The 18,774-nt window shown below is 55.8% G+C and overlaps 1 protein-coding gene across 4 annotated transcripts; it reads right to left on the reverse strand.

The window, feature by feature from the left end:
* Positions 1 to 209: 209 nt before the first annotated feature.
* On the reverse strand, positions 210 to 18,566 carry FCSK (fucose kinase). Of its 4 annotated transcripts, none has more exons than XM_032611897.1 (24): positions 18,432 to 18,566; positions 14,434 to 14,534; positions 13,928 to 14,079; positions 12,778 to 12,828; positions 11,685 to 11,855; positions 11,296 to 11,368; positions 10,848 to 10,945; positions 10,374 to 10,454; positions 9,768 to 9,887; positions 9,418 to 9,589; positions 8,890 to 9,002; positions 8,130 to 8,231; positions 7,838 to 8,008; positions 7,288 to 7,352; positions 6,204 to 6,574; positions 5,306 to 5,516; positions 4,965 to 5,131; positions 4,648 to 4,869; positions 4,163 to 4,306; positions 3,880 to 3,999; positions 2,070 to 2,257; positions 1,887 to 1,986; positions 1,161 to 1,384; positions 210 to 985 (listed from the first exon to the last, which is right to left on the reverse strand). In XM_032611897.1, exons 2-24 carry the CDS (start codon positions 14,513 to 14,515, stop codon positions 911 to 913), a joined length of 3,273 nt encoding a protein of 1,090 aa, XP_032467788.1. In that variant the 5' UTR covers positions 14,516 to 14,534; positions 18,432 to 18,566; the 3' UTR covers positions 210 to 910. The 4 variants fall into 4 exon arrangements, with proteins under 4 accessions (XP_032467788.1, XP_032467790.1, XP_032467787.1 ...); XM_032611899.1 differs by lacking the exon at positions 18,432 to 18,566 and adding an exon at positions 18,189 to 18,423 and having other exon boundaries at positions 4,241 to 4,306; XM_032611896.1 differs by lacking the exon at positions 18,432 to 18,566 and adding an exon at positions 18,189 to 18,423.
* Between the last annotated feature and the right edge of the window lie 208 nt (positions 18,567 to 18,774).

Raw genomic sequence — 18,774 nt, forward strand, 5'->3', positions numbered from 1 at the left:
TCCTCAGCCTCCTCCCACACCCAGAGAGGCACATGGCCACCACCAGGACCCACATGATAACAGGTACCTCATCCAATCCCGGACCCTTATCCCATCTCTTGGGCCCTCAGCATCAGAAGTTGGATCATCCCAGGGGCAGTTTCCCACAGTGCCAGGGGAAGTGGGAATTGCTCCCAGCAGGAACAAAAAAGATCTTTATGAGGACAACCTTGAAGAGCAGAGTGAATTTATTCCAAGAAGATTGCAGTCCTGAGAACTCACGGCCCACAGGCACATGGCAGAGTTGCTGGTTAAGGCCACGATTAGCAGTGACTTGCTGCAGGACTGCACTGGCTCTCTGCCACAGACACGAGTGTGGACCCTCATCCCTGTTCCCACTCCCCCATTAAGTCAGCTTGGGAGTGAGTGTGGAACAGGAAGTCTCTACTCAGGCAAAAGCCTGACCTCTAAGGAAGGCCACAGGAAATGCCTCAAAGGGCCTCTTCAGGGTCGGCCTTACCAAGGGATCCCAGCCATCTGCCAAGGCTGGTTGTCATCCCCTTCTTCCAGGCCCTCATGGAGAGTGAGAAGGCCAAGGCCCAAGCTGGGCCATCAGATTTGTAAAGGTCACAGTGGACGCTGAACTTAGGACCTTCCTGTGTCCAGATGGAGCAGACACCAAGCCTAGGCCACTGTCAACCAGGAGGTCACAGTCCTGTTCCCAAGCACCATCTGTGCTTCACCAACTTTTAGAAAGGGCTGGGCCTGAGCTCAGGTTGGCTTCCTTTGGAAGCAGATTCACAAAGAAGTGGGTGGAGAGTAGAAGATTGAGCGCTCCCATGGGGGAAGGAAGGGAGGGCCTGCTATAGCTCCAGGCTTTCTCCTCTTGCAGAGGGAAAAACCTCATGAGAAGGGGCATCAGGCTGAGGTCTCAGTCCCCCAGCAGCTGCAGGCTCAGGCCCTGAGTGTCCACTTCTACCAGGTGGATGCTGTAGTTTCCGAGGCCCTAGGAGCAAAGGACAGGAGGTGCTTAGAGGGTTCTGGGTGGGTTTTAGGCTTTCGGGAGGCTGGACTGTGGCTGCAGGGCCAAGGGGACTTACACCTGTAGCCGCTGGTTAGCTGGTGGGCCACAGGGAGGGCTCCTGTCCCGCGCCAGATACCATACCCCAACCACACCATACCTCAGTCTTGGCCAGCACAGCCTCCAGAGCCTCCTTTTGCCGCGGCTCCTTGGTCAATAGGTAGAGAAAGCCCCCGCCACCTGCCCCTGCCAGGCTCTGGCCATGCACGTGGGGGGCCAGGACATCCATCATACGCCGCACAGCCAAGGGCTCACAGCCTGGAGCCATGAGCTTCTTCTGCTCCCAGTATGACGTCAGGCACTGGCCCAGCAGAGGCAGGCTCCCTGGGGTGGGGGCAGAGAGGGGAGTTGTGTGCCTGAACCAGGATATTCACTCAGTGCCCATCTGTAGACTGGATGGGGTGCCAAGAGGCACTTCTTAACCAGTGTCATAGTTAAGAACCTGGGTTCAGTACTCACTGGAAACAGGAGTGATAAAGCCCACCTCACGGGGTTGTTTGAGGACTAACGAGCACAGAGCAGTTGGCGTGGTACCCGGCACAGTGTTCACTGAACTGTGTAACCCGAATCAGCTCTGACTCCCTGGAACTCGGCTGTGGAGCCAGGCCTCTTCCCCCATCTGCTTCCTGGTAGGTGGGGCTGGAGGCCTTCCCCAGGATGCAAGTATTGACCTGAGATGTGACTCCCACCTAAGTGTGGGACCCTGCAGAGGACAGAGGCTTCATACCTAGGGCCGGTGCCAAGTCTGCAAAGGCCCCGGGCCTCAGACCCACAGGCAACAGGCACTCACTCCTGGTGCCTGAGCTCCGGGGAAGAAGCGCCTTACCTTGGCGGAAGGCTTCAGCACACTCCTCAGTGTGCCGCACCAGGTTGTGGGCATTCTGCACAGCGGCAGGCAGCCGGGCATACCAGCTCCTCAGCACGTCCTACAGATGGGGCAGGAGGGGTGCAGTGAGGCTCAGCCTAGCTGAGCCGTCTCACGTCCCTCCCTTCTGGGGCCAGGGCTCACCTGCAGCAGATTCCGGGCCAGACGGGTCTTGCCAGTGTACACCAGGAGCAGGTGGTCATTGAGCTTCTGGACAAAGCCCACAGGCACAGTGATCTCTTCCACTTCCACCTTCAGCGGCAGCTGAGCCCGGGAGCGCCCCACCTTGATGCCAGGCATTAGGCCACCCACTTGGTCCTGCCAGCCACCTCCTGCGAGAGCCCGGGCCCCGTCACTGTTGGAGCCTATCTGGCCCAGCTTCCCTCTCCCAGTACAGGCTCCTGGCCTTGCATCCCTGGCAGGGACCAGTGTGGGAAGACAGCTTCCCCCCACAACTTCAACTGGGCCAGGTGAGCTGTGCAGCTTCTGCCCCCGCCCTGGGAGCAAGTTGAGCCCAGCAATGGAAGGGGCTTCATTCTGGAGCCAAGCTTAGAATGCACAAGGCCTGAGTTTTGTTGCAGACCTAATGTGTACTTGGAATTGGGGTAAACCACATCAAAGGATTAAGACCTTACACTAACCTTTCCCTCTGAGGAGGGATGACATAGGACTTTCCCTACAGCCTAACAGTCCCTGCACCCTGGCTTGCCTGATAAAGGGTGTTGATGGTGGAAATAAGCTTCTCAGCATTTCTTATCAAACTTAAAATAGCTTGTTCACATTTTGCTTTACTAATGAAAGGTATGGATCTCTTTTCTTCTTGCAGCTATATAAAAATGTCAAAACTTGAGATGATTCTGGGATAGGCCTTTGATATTTGGAGAAGGGCCTGCAAGGATTTCGAGTACAAAATGCAAATGGCAGGAGGCATCTGGAACTTTACAGCCAAAATGTGGTTAGTGTCAGGCCTGGAATGTCAAGAACTCCTTAATTGCACCCCTCTCCTTCGGAGCACGTAGCGTAGCTTGTAATTATACATTTATTGGAGTGGTTATTGATCAGTGTTTGTCTCCAATAGACCGTAAGACTTTTGATGGCAGGGATGCTGTTTTTGCTTGTTTTATCCCCAGGACCCAATACAGAGAGGGTATTCGATAAATAGTTGTCATTTGACCAAATGAGAGATATGTTTTAGTTTTCTCAAAAGAAAACTAAAAAAGCTTCCCCATCTGCCCTTTTTGCTAATGACTACCTATTATGGGATGTGAGTCATTACAATGAAAGGAGGGAGCTAGGCTACAAAGTGGCCAGAGAAGATACCATAATCAGGCATCTATACATCTTTGTGGCAGTTTCCCTCCCAGAGTCATGCTGAAGATGAGGCCTGGCATCCTGAGGTGACCAGAGCACCCCAGAGCCAGACCAACCTCTGGCTGCTCTCCATTGTGCATGGATGCTAAGGGGCCACAGTGATGAGTAGGAGAAGCTAGTGACATTCTGTATGATCACAGCCATGGTGCTAGTGGTGACATTCTGTATGATCACAGACATGCACCGGGTACCCCATCATGTGGTGGGGGAAGTGAGGGACAAGTGGCCCTAGCCCAAGAGAGAGGCACGGTGCTGAAGAACAGGCTGAAGGTCCTTTCCCCTAATCCAAACCCAGCACTGCCCTGAGGGACAGCCCTGGGTAGGAACAGAGACATGAGGAATACCTAACACACATGAAAGGTGCAGCACAGACCCTTAACACTTAGTAGGTGCTCCTACATCAAGTTCTTTGAGGTAGAAATATTTCATTTTGAAAACCACCAGAGGGAGAGTGTCAGAGTGATAAGAGGGAAGTTCTAACCATTGTAAGGAGCAGCACAGTTCTGTCTGCAGGTCCAGAGAAGCCCCTGGAGGCCCCTGAAAAAGTTCCAGTGACCTCCCTCTGCCCTGGGGCAGGCCATACCTGTGGTAAGCACCTGCTCCAGATGCAGCACTGCGTGGATCAGGGCCTCCGTGCCCACCGCCCGGCCTGCGGCCCGCTGCAAGGCGGCCAGGGCAGCCCCCGCCAGGATGCTGCTGGTGCCTGCAGGGCACGGAGGAGAGTACCAGCCATGAAACAGCTCTGCCCAGCCCAATCCTGCCCCACCCCCTCCCTCTCCACTGGGCAGAGGCTGGGGAGAGGATTGGAGGCAAAGCTGAAAGGGGGAAGGGAGTCGGTGAGCAGCAGGGAGACAGGGCCTGCTCACCAAGGCCAGAGCCATGGGGCAGCTCAGACCAGGTATGCAGCTCAAAGCCGCCCCCAAAGGTACACAGCAGCTGCTCACTCAGCGAGAGCTTGGAGTGGACACTCACGATCCCCGCACAGATGAAGGCCGCCTTCAACAGCGCCCCTGTGGAGTGAGCAGCATCCGGCAAGGAGTTTGGTCTCCAGGGGTGGAAACAGACACCCCACCCATCTCAGCCTGGCCCGGGGCTCATCTAGGGTATAAAAGCCCAGCAGCGGTGCAGACCCCATCCCCAAGCCACGAAAGGTCCTCTGGGCTCCATAACACCAGCAAATGTGCCAGCTCTACCTCCTGTGCCTGGGCAGTGTAACGTCAGGGCTCCTCCACCAGACTGGCTCGCCCTCAGGCCAGGCACCCGTGGCCTGCAGGGTCTCTCGGGTTCTGCCCCCATCCCCCAGCTGGCTAGGTGTGCCATCCCCAGCTGCGCAATCCACAGGTGCCCTGACCTGGGGCATGGGGCTGGCAGTAATCCTGCAGGTCATCCAGGCTCCCGCATACTATCTTCGTGGCCATCTTGTCCTGCCGAGGTCCCAATGCCAGCCACAGCTCGGGCTCTGGGATGCAGCGAGCCCTGGCCCCAATGGGCCGGCGGCCATTCACTCGCACAGCCAGGCCCAGCACTGCCCCACCAAGCTCATAGGCAAGGGGTGGCGTGTCACTCCAGCCCCCTGTGGCAATTGAACAAGACCAAGCTGGTCAGAGGGGCTGCCAGCTCAGTTCTGGGGTGGCTACCCTCACCCCTACCTCCCTCCAAGGGGCTCACCAGAGAAGTCCACTCGAGCCGGGCACTCAGCCACCACCCACTGCCCAGGTGCTGGCAGCTCTACCGGCACCGAGGAGACAAAGTGCTGGGCTGACATCACAGCCTGGCGGATCAGGATCTGCCCAGCCCCCTCGTAGTGGCGGGCAGCTCGTACTAGTAAGGCTGGTCTGCCAGGAGGGAACAGAGAGATGGTGACATGGAGCCCCAAGCTGGGGGCGGGCTGCTTGGGTTTGGGGACCGACTGCCCTAGGTGACCTGAGGACACTCCACCTCTCTCTGGGTTTCCACCTCCAAGGACGGCAAGGGGCTACTCCAAGGGTTTTGACATCGTTAGCACCCACCTGCTCAGCCACTTGTCCCGCTCCTCGGCAAGTGCCGCCACGCCCCGCGCCAGGTCTCCACACTCCAGGTACGAGAAGGGCCGCACCCACTCAGGGTTGGCAGCTGGCCCACTCCGTAAGCCTCCTTGGCCCTCTGCCATGCAGCCCAGGACATCCGCCACACAGGCCAGTGCCCGGGCTGCCACGCCAGGGTCTCCCACACCAGCTGCCACTGAGGGACCAGGAGTCAGTAGTAGCTGGGGAGGAGGCCCGCCCTCAATGCCCCCTGCCCTCAAGCACCCCAGACCTCTTCACTTTTGCCCAAGATGTATCCTTGCCCGGGAATGCTCCCCACTCTTCTGCCTGGCAAAGTTCTCATCCCACCAGCCCCAGCCCAGACATGCCTCTGCGCCCCCCACCCAGGATGCCCTTAATGAGTAAGAGCTCAGGCTTGGGGGGCAAACCACCTGGGTTCAGTCTCAGCCCCCCACCAACCAGCTGTGTGGCCGAGAGTGAATAACTGAAATGGGGAATGAGGCAGTCCCTGTGAGGCTAAGGCTGAGTCCCCAGCCAGAATGCCTGGGTCCCATGCAGGGCGGGCCACATCCCCCTGGGGCTGTGCTGGAGCTCTTCACCCACATCCGGCCCCCCCCCCCCCCCCCCCCCCCCCGCACAGAACGTGCAGGCTTTGCCGATGCTCACAGGACCCAGAGGCTCAGCCCCAGGCCTCCGTCTCTCACCAAACTCCCCACTAACAGGGATGGAGCTTCCCAGAAACCTAAAAGTTAAGTCCATTTGTGTCTTTCCCCTGCTTTAAAGTCTCATGACTCCCTAGTACCCTCAGGTCGATGACCTAGAGGGCAGACAGGGCAGGTGATGCTGGGTCTGGCTTCCCAGCATGGGTGCCCAGCACACTCACCCTGGTCCAGGGTGGCCATCAGGGGCCCAGGACAGCCCTCGCGCACAGCAGCCTGGATCAGCGGGCGCAGGCTGAGGTCCTGTCGGGCCTCCAGCACGTGCCGCGCCTTATGCAGGGCCTGGCGGAAGAACAGGTGCCGGCGGGAGGCCAGTGTGGCAGCCCGATCCAGGCACGGCTGCAGCTGCTCCCATGACAGACGCCAGGAGGCTCGCCAAGCCCGCAGGGCCTTGCTCCCAGCCTCCTGGGGGTCCAGCATCCACAGCATGTCCTGGGGCCCCAGGGCCCTCGAGGGGTGGAGCACGGGAAAGAGACGGGCACTGAGAAGGCAGCGCTCAATGGGGGGCATGTCTGGGTCCCACAGGTCCCAGTCCCTGATGTGGGGAGAAGACACATGAGCAGGAGGGAAGCAAGTGCTCCTGCCTGGTCACCAAGACCTGACCACCTGTCAGCTGGGGGTTGGCTCATTCATGGGGACAGGACGAACTCCAGAGGCCTCACAAGCAGGCAATTCAGGGAGGGAGGCCCAGCTGCCCTGCCTCCTTCCCCAGGCCATTGAACAAAATCCCAAAGCCTGAGCACGGCCAGGAATTTGGAGTTGCCCAGGGAGAAGATGCTAGGGGAAATCAGGCTGCTCGAAACTACCCCAGGGGACTTCTTTGGCGGCACAGTGGTTAGGAATCCGCCTGCCAGCACAGGGGACACTGGTTCGAGCCCTGGTCCAGGAAGATCCCACATGCCGTGGAGCAACTAAGCCCACGAGCCACAACTACTGAGCCTGCGTGCCACAACCACTGAAGCCCGTGTGCCTGTAGCCCATGCTCTGCAACAAGAGAAGCCACTGCAGTGAGAAGCCCGTGCACCACAACGAAGAGTAGCCCCTGCTCGCCGCAACTAGAGAAAGCCCGCCCGTAGCAATGAAGACCCAACGCAGCCAAAAATAAATGAAATAAATTAAAAAAAAAAAAAAACTACCCCAGACTGCAGGGATGGTGGGAGGTGGGGCAGGATGAGCAGAATGAGCCTCCAAGCAGCTACCACCCTGGCTGCCGAGGCCCACAGAGGCCCGTGGGGCCACCAACCCTACCGAATGCCTGTCTTCTGGAAGAACTGACTCCAAGACATGTTGAGATACGTTCCTGTCCCCTGTCTCTGGGGAAAGAGAAGGAAGCAGTCAGGGCTGCAGGGGCCACAGGAAGGGGTTAAGGGCAATAAGACCAGAGGACCAGGATCTGCTCAAGAGGGGACAGGAAAAGAGACAGGGGCACTTAGGCAAGCAAGTTCTGAGACAGCATCAAGTCCTGGAGCTTCCACATTCCAGCCTGGGTGCCTGGAACTTGGAGCAGAATCCTGGCGCCTGACCCTCCATAACTGGCTCTGCAGCCCAAGGCGGGTCACCTCCCTCTCTGAACCTCAGTCTCCGGCCTGAAAAATGGGGATAAGAATCCCCACCCAGCCTGCGTCAGAGCAGCTGAGGAGGGAGGTAAAGGCCTGTTGAGACTCTACTGGCTACACTCTCCTCACTGCCTATCCCTCAGGTGAGCGCTCAGAGAGCCCTGCAATGAAGCTGCGCTAGGACCCCCGGTGCTCCCCAAAGCCTAAAGAATGGGGGCGAGGGGAGGCAGGTGAGCACCTACTTCCCAGCTGTCGAGACGGCCAACGAGGGTGAAGGCCCGGCTGCGGGCGCCGTGCAGCTGCACATGGTGTCCCTGCAGGACGAGGTCGTGCAGCTCCAAGCCGTGCAGTGCCTCGGACTGGGCCACGTCCAGGCCACTCACGAAGCAGCCGGTGCCGATGTGAATGGGGCCCTGGCAGGGGAGCGGGCAGGCGTCCTGCGTGGGCAGGGGAACCCCAAGCATGCCCACAAAACATACAGGACCCTGGCTTCCGTACCCTTGCCCTCCCTCTGCCTGCCCTCTCAGGCCTCACCCGCAGGTGGCAGTGCTGCAGGACACTCCCAGGACCCAGCTGGACGGGGCCCTCCAGCAGGCAGCTGACCACAGAGCTCCCGGCCCCCAGTAGCTGCCGCTCCTGTGAAGCCAGGGAGAAAGCTGTGAGGGCCTGGGGCGGGGGCTGCCCCAATTCTCCTCCACAGCCAGGGCCAGAATTCCTGCTGCTCCCTGCGCCTGTCGGCCAGCCAGATCCCTCTCGATATCTCCCTGGCCACAGCCTCAGGCTGACTCCCATCCCATCTTGATTTCTGCTGCTCCCCCAGGGGCACGCTCTCCCCGCCTTCTCCTCCAAAGCAAATCTGCACCCAGTAGTGGAGGTCCCACCAAATGAGAGCTCCCCCAGAAAACCTCTCCCACCTGTCCAGCTACCCCTACCCCTGCCACCCTGAGGGCCACCTCTGAACTCTACCTGCCCCATCACCATGAATTTGCCTGAATCCCCAAGCAGACCCTTCAGAAAGGGTGTGTGGGGGGGAATCTTCTCTAGCTGCTCACTCAGACTTGGATGTAGAATCCTGACTTGGCCACTTACTGGCTCTGTGGTCTTAGGCAAGTAACTTAACCTCTCTGAGCCTCCAGTGACTCACGTGCAAAATGGGGATAATAACACCTACATGCATAGATAATCTGTCCCAAGAGTGAGCTATTCCCTCCCCTCCCTGCATCCCCCCCATTCCTACCTGTCTTCAGGTACCCCGTAGGCCCCTCTGCTGGCCTTACCTCCAGGCAGGTCTTACCTCCACCTGGGAGTGCACGACCTGGGCCCCAGGATTCCCCGGGAATGTGAGACTGTGCAGGAACTCACTGGCTGAGTTGGTCATGTAGTTGTAGCTGCCGTCAGGGACATATGCTGTAAAGATACAAGTACTGACTCCAACACCCTGCACGTTGCAGCTCTGACACCAGGCTGGGCCTCCCACCAGAAGACACATCTTCATCAGGGCCTGGGAGGGCAAGCATGGAAATGAGCCCACTGTGCCAATGGGGAAGCCGAGATCCAGAGAGGCTCAGCAACCTGCCCAAAGTCACACAGCTAGAAAGTAGAAAGACCTGGACTGGAGCCCAGGAATGAGACAAAGGAAGAAGAGGAGAGTTACCTCAGCAGGGGACTCGGAACTGGGAGAGGGTAACTGTCCAGTCCATGCACTCACTAGCCCTGCCTGGTCCAGCAGCCTGGGGGCCAGGCAGGCGGGGTGGGAGCCTCATTCTGGGGGCCTTCACTCCCATGGCCTCCCCACCCCGGAGAGCCAAGAGGCAGTACCCACCCACTGTGAGGGGCTGATCCCGAAGCTCCCTCCACAGCTCAGCCCGGGCTCCATGCCGATAACCTGCGATGTCTGCATCACCTTGCCCCATCTCTGGGGGCTGCCCCACCAGGAAGTCCTCCCTTCTCACGTTCCGGGCCATGCAGAGCAGGATGTCAAAAAATAGAGACAGCTGGGACAAGGGTGGGAAGCACTGCTATCAGTGGGTTCCTAGGCTGAGCTGGGTGGTTCCATCTCTAGAGACGCTGACATAGAGAGGGGAAAGGACTGGCCTGGGGTCACACAGCCAGGCTGCCAGTGTCAGTGCCTCATGCCCAGGCCAGGACCTGCCAGTCCCCAATCCCAGTCACCTGGACAGGCCGGGCTCCGGAGTCCAAGCCCATGTAGGTGCAGGCGTCCAGAGGCGGGCTCACATGGGTGGCCAGGAGGTGCTCAGCAGTTTCCACAGAGAAGAAGACAAGCCCAGAAACCTGGAGGGGCCCCACAGGGGTCAGGTGGGAGACCCTGAGGCCAGCCTTGTGCCTGAGTTGGGGAGGGCCATGTGCAGATGGGCCAAGCAAGGCTGACTGCCACACCGGACAGGATCATTCATCTTCTGGGCCACTCCAGCACCGCGACTCCAGGCTTACTGGAGGCAGCTCCACCAAGGGCCCCTCAGCAGGCAACTTCTAGGACCCCCTCAATTTTTAGGTCTCCTCCCAAACCCAGTTCTCCATCTTCCCTATAGTCTAGTCCCAGGCTCTTATCCACCACTCGTACCTTTGTCCTTCATTCTAGAAGGATCCCCTGAGTCTGGTTCCAGCCTTTCTCATTTGGGACAAGACCCTGAATTCCAAGGCTGCCCCCTCCTCAGATTTTGGCTTCACCTGCTCCCCTGAATACCAGTTCCAGATCTTCCTCAGATTCTGGTTCTAGCCTTCCCCAGAAGGAGTGGGGCTCTGCCCTGGCAGCCATACCAGTGGCACCCGCCCATCAGGCCTGGCACATCGTTGTATCTCTGCCTCGGTGCCTTGGTAATAAATGTCCAAAACGAAGCCCTACGTGGGAGCAGAAAACAGAGTTAGGGAAGGGAGCAACAGAGGATTACGAAAGAGGGCACGCAAGGATGTTCTCCAGATGTAAACCCAGGATGCAAGTCTGACAGGCCCCAGCATACTCCTGGGGATACAAAGGCCTGAGACCTCCCCCACCCTGACAGCAGAGGGCAGGCTTCAAATGTCTCCACAGCCCCAAGCCTGGGCACAGAGCCTGGCACAGGATCAGGGGCAATTCATGTTTGGTGAAAGACTAAGTGAGCTGCTGCCATGGGGCGAAACTCCTCCAGATCCAGACCATGCCAGAAAGTCCAGGACGAGGCTGCCCAGAGCACAGGACCAGGAGGCCATCCCAAGATGGCTCAGCTGCCCACGCTGCTGCCCCAGGGGCACTACCTGGGAGTCCATGAGGTAAACACCATGGTTCCGGGCATAGGCCGTGCTCCCCGGAAGGGCGATCACTCTGGCTCCCCGGAAGCCGTCCCAGCTGATCCCTGCAGGTGGGGGAGTCAGGAGGCTCTCCAGGGACCCCAACCCAAGGAACGGGGGAATCCCTTCCAGGAGGAGGGCAGGGGCATCCAGGCACCTCTAAAGAAAATATGGTTTCCAAAGCCAAACGGACATTCCTCTGGGAGAATGACAACACCTCACCCCCAAAGTTTGTCCACAGAGCCCTTTGGGGCAAAGGGGGCAGGGCTGGGTATCTCCACTCTACGGACAGGCAGACTGGCCCAGCAGGGGAAGCCCTGCCTCCAGGCCAGGCCCAGAGACGGGGTGGGTGAGGAGAGGCAGAGCCACGTTGGCTGTGGCTAGGGAAGGCAGTCCGAAGCCTTCTCAGGCTCACCTGGGTTTGGAGGAACAGACAGCAGCATGTCGGTGCTGCAAACCCACACGCCTGGCGGGGAGCCTGGGCCCAGCTGTGGGGAGAGAGAATGAAGCTGGTGGCTGGGCCCAGCCCTTCCTCTGCTCCCACACAGCACAGCCTCGGCCTGTTCCAGGGAGACTCAGGCTGCTGAGGTAACAGGGGCCTTCCTATATCCATGGTGCTTATGCCAGCCCTCCCGCCTACTTCCTGAGGCCATACCTCCCCGCAGTGTGGCCAACGCTAACATCCTGAAGCTCTAACTAACTCCAGGCACCCGAAGCCATTGTTCCTGGCATCCCCTGTCTGAGCCAGCACAGACTATGGCTGGTGGCTCAGCAGGAAGGCCCCATGGCAGCTGCCTGTCTCACCCGATGGCTCATGATGTCCAGCAAGCAGTCCAAGTTGCAGACCACGGCCTCCACAGGGGCCTGGGGGTTCTCCACAGGGAGGCAGGTGAAGGCCCGGCCACAGTCATCGAAGGGGAAGTCTCGGCCCTGGGGCGGGAGCAGGGACAGGCAGAAGAGCTTGAGGCAGAGAGCCTGGGCAGAAAGCCATCAAGCTAGAGGACTTTTACAGAGTGTGTTCTCATGTGATTTGTTTAAATTACATGATTATGGTAAAAAATTAGCAAATGCAGATACACAGAAAGAAAAACAATCCCTCAGGGATAATAACCGTTGCCCTTATTTTGAGGTTATGCCCTTTCATATACCTCATATGCATACTATTTTTTTCTTTTTTTACAAAAATGAAAAAGACGGAGACAACAGAACTTCACACACACACACACACACACACACACACGAGTACAAGTCAAACTGGAGAAAGATTGGGAACCATATCAATGTCAATATCCTGCCTGTAATTATACTATAGTTTTGGAAAATATGACCATTGGCGAGATCTGGGCAAAGTTTACAGAGGCTTCCCTCTGGATTATTTCTTAAATGTGGATCTACAATGATCTCAATCAAACTTTCAATTAAAAAGGCTGAGATCATTCTATACAAACTTGTGCGGCTGGCCTTTTTCACTGAACGATGAAAATATATTCACCGATGCTCACAGTGAGCCAGGCCAGGCCCCAATTTCAGCATTTGATGGGTCATCTCAGCACATCCACAGGAAGTAGGAACTGCTGCCATCCTCATTTTACTGATGAGGAAACTGAGGCCTAGAAACAGTCAAGTGACTTGTCCCAGGTCACAGAGCTGGTCAATGCACAGGTCGGTGCAGAGAGTTAAATGGACATTTCAATCATTGTCTAATACTCCACTAGGAGGATATGCTGTTTATATTTAACCAGTTCCCTATTTTGGACACCTGGATTAATTGTATTTCTGATTCTTCAGGATTTGCACAATGCACACTGGCACACAAAGGCAGAAGACCCCTAAAGTCCCATCCAACCCCGAGGATTGACCATCCTTCTGCATGGCCCCTGCCCAGCATTCTACTGACCATGTGCAGGATGAGGATCCAGGCCGAGTGCAGAACATCTGATGTGACCACCTATCAAAAGTGGAAGAGCACTGTTCACAGAGGTCTGGGCGGATGGCACCCTCTTGTGCAGGGAGAGACCCCAGCACAAGTCCACACAAGAACCAAAGGGGGGACTTCCCTGGTGGTGCAGTGGTTAAGAATCTGCCTGCCAATGAAGGGGGACACGGGTTCGATCGCTGGTCTGGGAAGATCCCACATGCCACGGAGCAACTAAGCCCGTGCACCACAACTACTGAGCCCGTGCGTCACAACTATTGAAGCCCACGCGCCTAGAGCCCGTGCTCTGCAACAAGAGAAGCCACTGCAATGAGAAGCACGCACACTGCAACGAAGAGTAGCCCCCGCTCACCGCAACTAGAGAAAGCCCGTGCGCGGCAACGAAGACCCGACGCAGCCAAAAATAAATAAATAAAATTAATTAATTAAAAAAAAAAAAGAACCAAAGGAACAACCAGCAAGGTCAAGACCAATGGCCACAGGCAGGCACGAGGCAGCCCTGGCCACTCCTGGATAAGGAAGCACAGCAGCCTTCCAGTTGGGCCACTCCCCTGTCCCCTGTTTTTAGGGAAGGCTGCAGGCGACAACGTGGGGCTGGCTGGCGGGTGACTCGCAGTAAGTCAGCTTCATGGCAACCACACAGTGGTTCCCTCCCCTGCGGGTGCCACCCCCACTGCCAGAGCGTGTCCATGCCTGTGACCACCCTCACTGCCTGTGCCAGGGTGCCATGCAGGCAAGGTGATCTCGTGAAGTGGCTGGGTGTGTGTGGGACGTGGGCCCAAGCTCTACGCACCGGGGGCCACTGCACCTCAGTTCCAGCAAACCACTGCTATGTGGGAAGGAGAGTCCAGGGTAGCAAGATGAGATTTCTCAAGGGAAGCCAGAAAGCCTAACTCCTAGATACTGGCTCTGACTTTCTAAAACCACTACAAAGGCTGCCCCTGCCTTCTGCCCTCACCTGGACGAGTCTGCTCAATCTACAGATGCAAAAACTGATGCCAAACCAGAACTGGGCAGAAAAATGGAGCCCGAAGAGCTGGGGACCTTGGAAAGGCTCTGTTTGAAGCCCCCATCCCCGCTGTACCCAAGGGGGCACTTGAGCAGCACTCACAGTGAAGCCCGCACGGGCACTCAGGTGCTCAGCAGCCACCAGGAGGGCGTTGAGGGTGGCTCCTCCACTGCCCACATGAACCTCAGGGTCTTCCACGGCCAACAGCAGCGTCCTGGCGGGGATCTGCTCTCGCTTCTGCCGTATCTCCAGCTCTGCAGTCAGAACATGACTGGGACCTGTCCCCCAGCCTCTCCACCCTGGTCCCAAGCACCTCAAGCAAACCTCCTGACAGCCATTATTTAATCTTCTTTGACTTAGCAGCTTTTCATCTAGTAGCTCATCAGATCTTTTCCCAACTCAGTGAGGTAAGTACAATTACTCCCACTGCACAGATGAGAAAACCGAGTCTCAGTGAAGTGACCTATGTCGGAGGTCACGCGGCTAGGAAGAAGCAGAATCTGGGTTGGAACCCGGGTCTGCCCAGCTCCTGGGGCTGTAGGGGTATGTGACAAGGAAAGGGGAGAGGGTTCCACATTAGGGGCAGAGTGGAGAGGGAAGTCAACTACCTCTCTGGAAGACCTCGACGCTGTCCTTGTACTGGCATGTCAGGATGATGACCGTCCAATCAACCCCCTTCGGCTGCTCCATTCTGGCCAAAGTTGAGGGGCTTCCAGGGCAGAGATACAGGTATATGTGAATTTTTTAAAAATTATCATACCCTAAAATTGATTTCTTTGGTTGTAAGTAGTTTTATGAATTTTAATACATGTATAGATTCTTGTGGTTACTACCACCATCTGCATCTTAAAAAGCTCCCACATGCTAACCCTTTACAGTCACACCCTCCTCCATCCCTCACCCCTGACAACCAGCCATCTGTTCTCCAAAGCTATAGTTGGAATGTAATCTTTTGAGATTGGCTTCTTTCACTCAACATAACGCCTCTGAGATTCATCCAAGTTGGCTATGCATATCCATAGTTCTTTCTCTTTTTTTGCCAAGCAGTATTCCATTGTATAGACATCGCACAGTCTGTTTCTCCACCCACCCACTAAAGGACACCTGGGCTGCTTCCAGGTTTTGGTAATCATGAATAGAGCTGCTATAAACATTCATGTGCAGATTTAGCGTGAACATAAGACTTCATCTCTCCAGGCGGACACCTAGGTGTGGGATTGCTGGGTCACGTGATGAGTGTATCTTTGACTTCATCAATCTGGGTGCATGACATTTCCTCAGGAGAGGAAGTAAGGGGAGCGGGGTGGGGTTGACAGGGGATCCCACCTTAAAACAAGGGGCTGCCCTTTCTGTACCGCAGGCCCCTCATCATCCAACCATTGGCACTGAGCTGCAGGGAGGGAGGCTCTAACTTCTAGGCTCCTGAGGCTGAGGGCAATTCCCCGGAAAAGAGGGAAGCTCTGGGAGAGGTGTACCAGTTTGTTCAAGCACAGCATGCTAACAGCACCCACTACAGGGACCTCAGAGGGGACCTCCCCTCCCAGAGGCTCCAAGCCAGAAGGGGGCTGCAACCCCACCTGTCAGCCATCTTCCTCCAGGGCACTCTGAGCAAGTGAGGGGAAGGTGAAGCCAAAGCTATGGCTTCACCCACTCCTCTCCCCCAACACTCCTTTCCTACCGGATAAGAAACCAATCTGACTGTAGAGACCCTGGCCTCCCCAAGACCTCTGTGGACGAGTCCCTAGGAGTGCGCTGGCATCTACCTCTGGCAGGGTCCCAGTTGCTGTCCCATGCAGCAGCCCACCCCCACCTCTTCCCTCCAGCCCCCAAAGCTCAGTGTCACCCCAGCTGGAGCCAACAGGAAACCTGAACCTCAGTAATGGTTCCTTCCTATGCCAGACTCTGCTGCCACCGAGCCCAGGGTTCAGGCTGACAGACACTGCCACTGAGCAACGCTCATACTCCCACGAGCTTTCAGGGAAAGCTTCCACCGCTAACAAAAATTGCTCTTTCCCTGTTCAGCTCAGGAGGGAAATCCAGAGGGGAAACCTGAGCTAGAGATCTTGGCCAGGCATCTGAGGTCAAAGGCATTCCCCAGGTTACCCATCTGGCCTTCTCAGTAAAGGGGGTGTCTGGGGATTCCAGACTGGCCACCAACTCCCTGTGTGATCTTCGGCACCCCTAACCCTCTCTGGCCTCCTGTGGTAGGGAGTGTAACGGACAGATGCCCCCATCTTGTTCACACAGAGACCATGCTTCCCACCAACCAATGACATGAAGAAGACAGACCCACTCCTACAAGATGGGGATCCTCTGACAGGCACTCTTGGCTCCAGAACTCCCCATCAACCCAACAGAAACTGTCTTACAACCGCACTGCAGTCTGAGAGCTTTCTACCCATCCCTCCTTTCTTCCTTCCGGTGCTGTCACAGGAAGCAGAACTGAAAACTGACAGCTCTCTCTGCTTCCTCCAGCTCCCTCCCCTTCTTCCCTCCCCCAATAAATCTCTTGCAAGTCTAATCCCATCTTGTTCTCTGCTTCTCTGAGGAGCTAAACCATCATGGGAGTATATCATCTTCCTCTTGGGACTGCCAAAGGAAAAATTACTGTAAGAACCTCTAAATTAAAGTCTGGGAAGTACTTTCTTTATCCTTAAAGATGAAGAAACTGAGGCACAGAGAGATTAAGTGACTTGACCAAGGTCACAGAGCTAGCAAGTGGTAGAGCCAAATTTGAACCCAGACACCTTTTTTCCAGAGTCCATTCTCTTAACCCCTACACTGAATCTACTTTTTAGGATGGAAAAAAGAACAGACGTACTAAATATATGTAAAGTGCCCAATACAATGTGACAATGAAATGGGGATGGCATTAATGATAACAGCCACTAGAAGTGAGCTCATCCACCCATTCTGACCCATAGTTAAGGCACTATGATTTTTCATCTTCACAACACCACTGCCAGGTAAGTATTCTGTCCACTTTACAAATGCTAGTTGATGCTGCATCCGTGACTGGGACCTGGGTGTCTCAGATTCTTATTTAGGTGATGGTGATAATGATGTTTGATCCCAAGCAAACGTTCTAAAAGAGAGCAATGAAGAAATGCCCCAAGGAGAGTCCAAAGGTCTGAGCCCGGTCTTGGCATAGTGACTGAGAGTCATGAGCAGATGACAGGTCGCAGGCAGAGGAGGGAGGACGGCATGATCTGGACTGTACTCTACTAGAAACTGGAGCAGAGGAATAGTCCTGGGCTGCGAATCAACCCCCAGAGGCTGTCCCCAACTCTCCCTCTTCCTGTGTGATCTTGAGCAGGTTACTTAACCTCTCTGAGCCTCAGTTCCTTAATTGAAAACTGGGGCCAAGATAGCAACCTCCTAGGATGGTTGCATTAAATGAAACATAAAAATATGTGGCACACAGCAGGAGCTCAATGAATGGTAGTTCTCTCCAGTGAGGAAAAGCAACAGGAGAGTTCAACTTGACCCTGAAGCGGGTTGGAGCGAAGGCTCTGATATATTCTCTGGGTCAAAGATGCCCCTGTAGAAGAAAAAAATCAGGGAAGGCCTGGGAAAATGAACCAAGGCTAAGTAGCATGCCTTGCCTGATAAGACTAAAGGGTATTATGAGAACACAAAAGGTGGAACAGTACTGGTGGCATAGGGAGTGTCTTCTTCAGGCACCACGCCAGAGACACGCTGAAGTATCAGCTCAGGTGACCCACTCAACAGCCCTATGAATTGAATTTTACCACATCTACGTTATATTTAAGGAAATTGTAGCATAAAGAGATGAAATAGCCTGCCCAAGGACATAGACAGCTTTTACAGGCAGGTCAGGTGTATCCAACTCCAAGATTCTTGTTCTTACCCACCCTGTAGAAACAAGACATCTCTCCTGGAGTCTTTAACCTCTGTCATACCTGACATTTGTACAGAAATCTTAGATAATACAGGCCTCTATCCAATATTCTGCACATTTCCAACAGAACTTCATCTACTGAGGCCAAGTTGAAATAGTTCTTAATGTCCTCGGCCACACGCTGCCTAAAATTAGGATGGGGAAGGGAAGCCAGGGACAGAATAAAATAGTAAGGCCTCTTCATATTTGCTTTTTGAAGAGAAGTGGGGCAGGGATTTTGCATTTTAAGGGGAAAGAGTAGCCCCACGGAGGAATCTGATTTATCTTCTGGGAAGCGAAAAAAGGCAGAAGGAAGGTGAGTGGGAGTAAAATTACATTGCAAATTACACAAACGTCATATAATTGAGATTTGTGGATAATGACGAGCCCCGATGGGGCAAACGGAGGCAGGAAAAGCGACCTCAAAGGAAAAATCACCAGCGCCAGCATCCAGAGGCCCACCTGCCTATGGTCCCTGTCCCGGGCGTCCCCAAGTCCCGGAGCTCCTGTAGAAAGACCCAGGCCAACGGGTTGAAGGACCCGCAGACGCCCCTTGGAGCAAGTGGGCGCCCGGAGGCTGCTGCAGAGTTCCCCGACGCTCTTCCCTATCAGGAACCAGGCAGCCAGTGGCCCGGCTCAGTCTTGCGGGTCCAAGAGTGTGGGAGGGAGGCGGAGAAACGCCGCAGAACACTGGGGGTACCGTACCGGTATCCGCGCGGTCTGATATACGTGTCTCCGCCGGCTCTCGGCACAGCAGGATCTTTAACGCGGGGCTGTGCGTGCCTTCGCGGCGCACCCTGGTAAATGTAGTTTCAGTCCTCCGCTCGCCCAGGCTTGTCCTCCCCAAAAGCCCAGCTCGGAGCTATCGCCTGAGCCAGCGGAGATGGTCAGGGCAGCGCTTTCCTAAAGGGCAGTGATTCTTCCCTTCGAGAAGTGAGGTGAGGGGAGAAGGCGGCTCCGCTGGGCAGCAAAACTACAACTCCCAGAGGAACCAGTGCGTTGTAAAGACAAAACTCGTTTTCTGAGACTCGGGGTTCCAGGTTTGTGT

This window comes from Phocoena sinus, chromosome 19 (assembly GCF_008692025.1).
Source record: "Phocoena sinus isolate mPhoSin1 chromosome 19, mPhoSin1.pri, whole genome shotgun sequence".
Lineage (NCBI taxonomy): Eukaryota > Metazoa > Chordata > Mammalia > Artiodactyla > Phocoenidae > Phocoena > Phocoena sinus.

Excerpts from the sequence above, each read along its gene's own strand:
- FCSK (XM_032611897.1), bottom strand. The coding sequence starts at position 14,515 with ATGGAGCAGCCGAAGGGGGTTGATTGGACGGTCATCATCCTGACATGC. Across the intron at positions 10,455-10,847 it reads TTTACCTCATGGACTCCCAG|GGCTTCGTTTTGGACATTTA; the intron begins GTAGTGCCCCTG and ends GCTCCCACGTAG. Across the intron at positions 5,132-5,305 it reads CGGGACAAGTGGCTGAGCAG|ACCAGCCTTACTAGTACGAG; the intron begins GTGGGTGCTAAC and ends CCCTCCTGGCAG.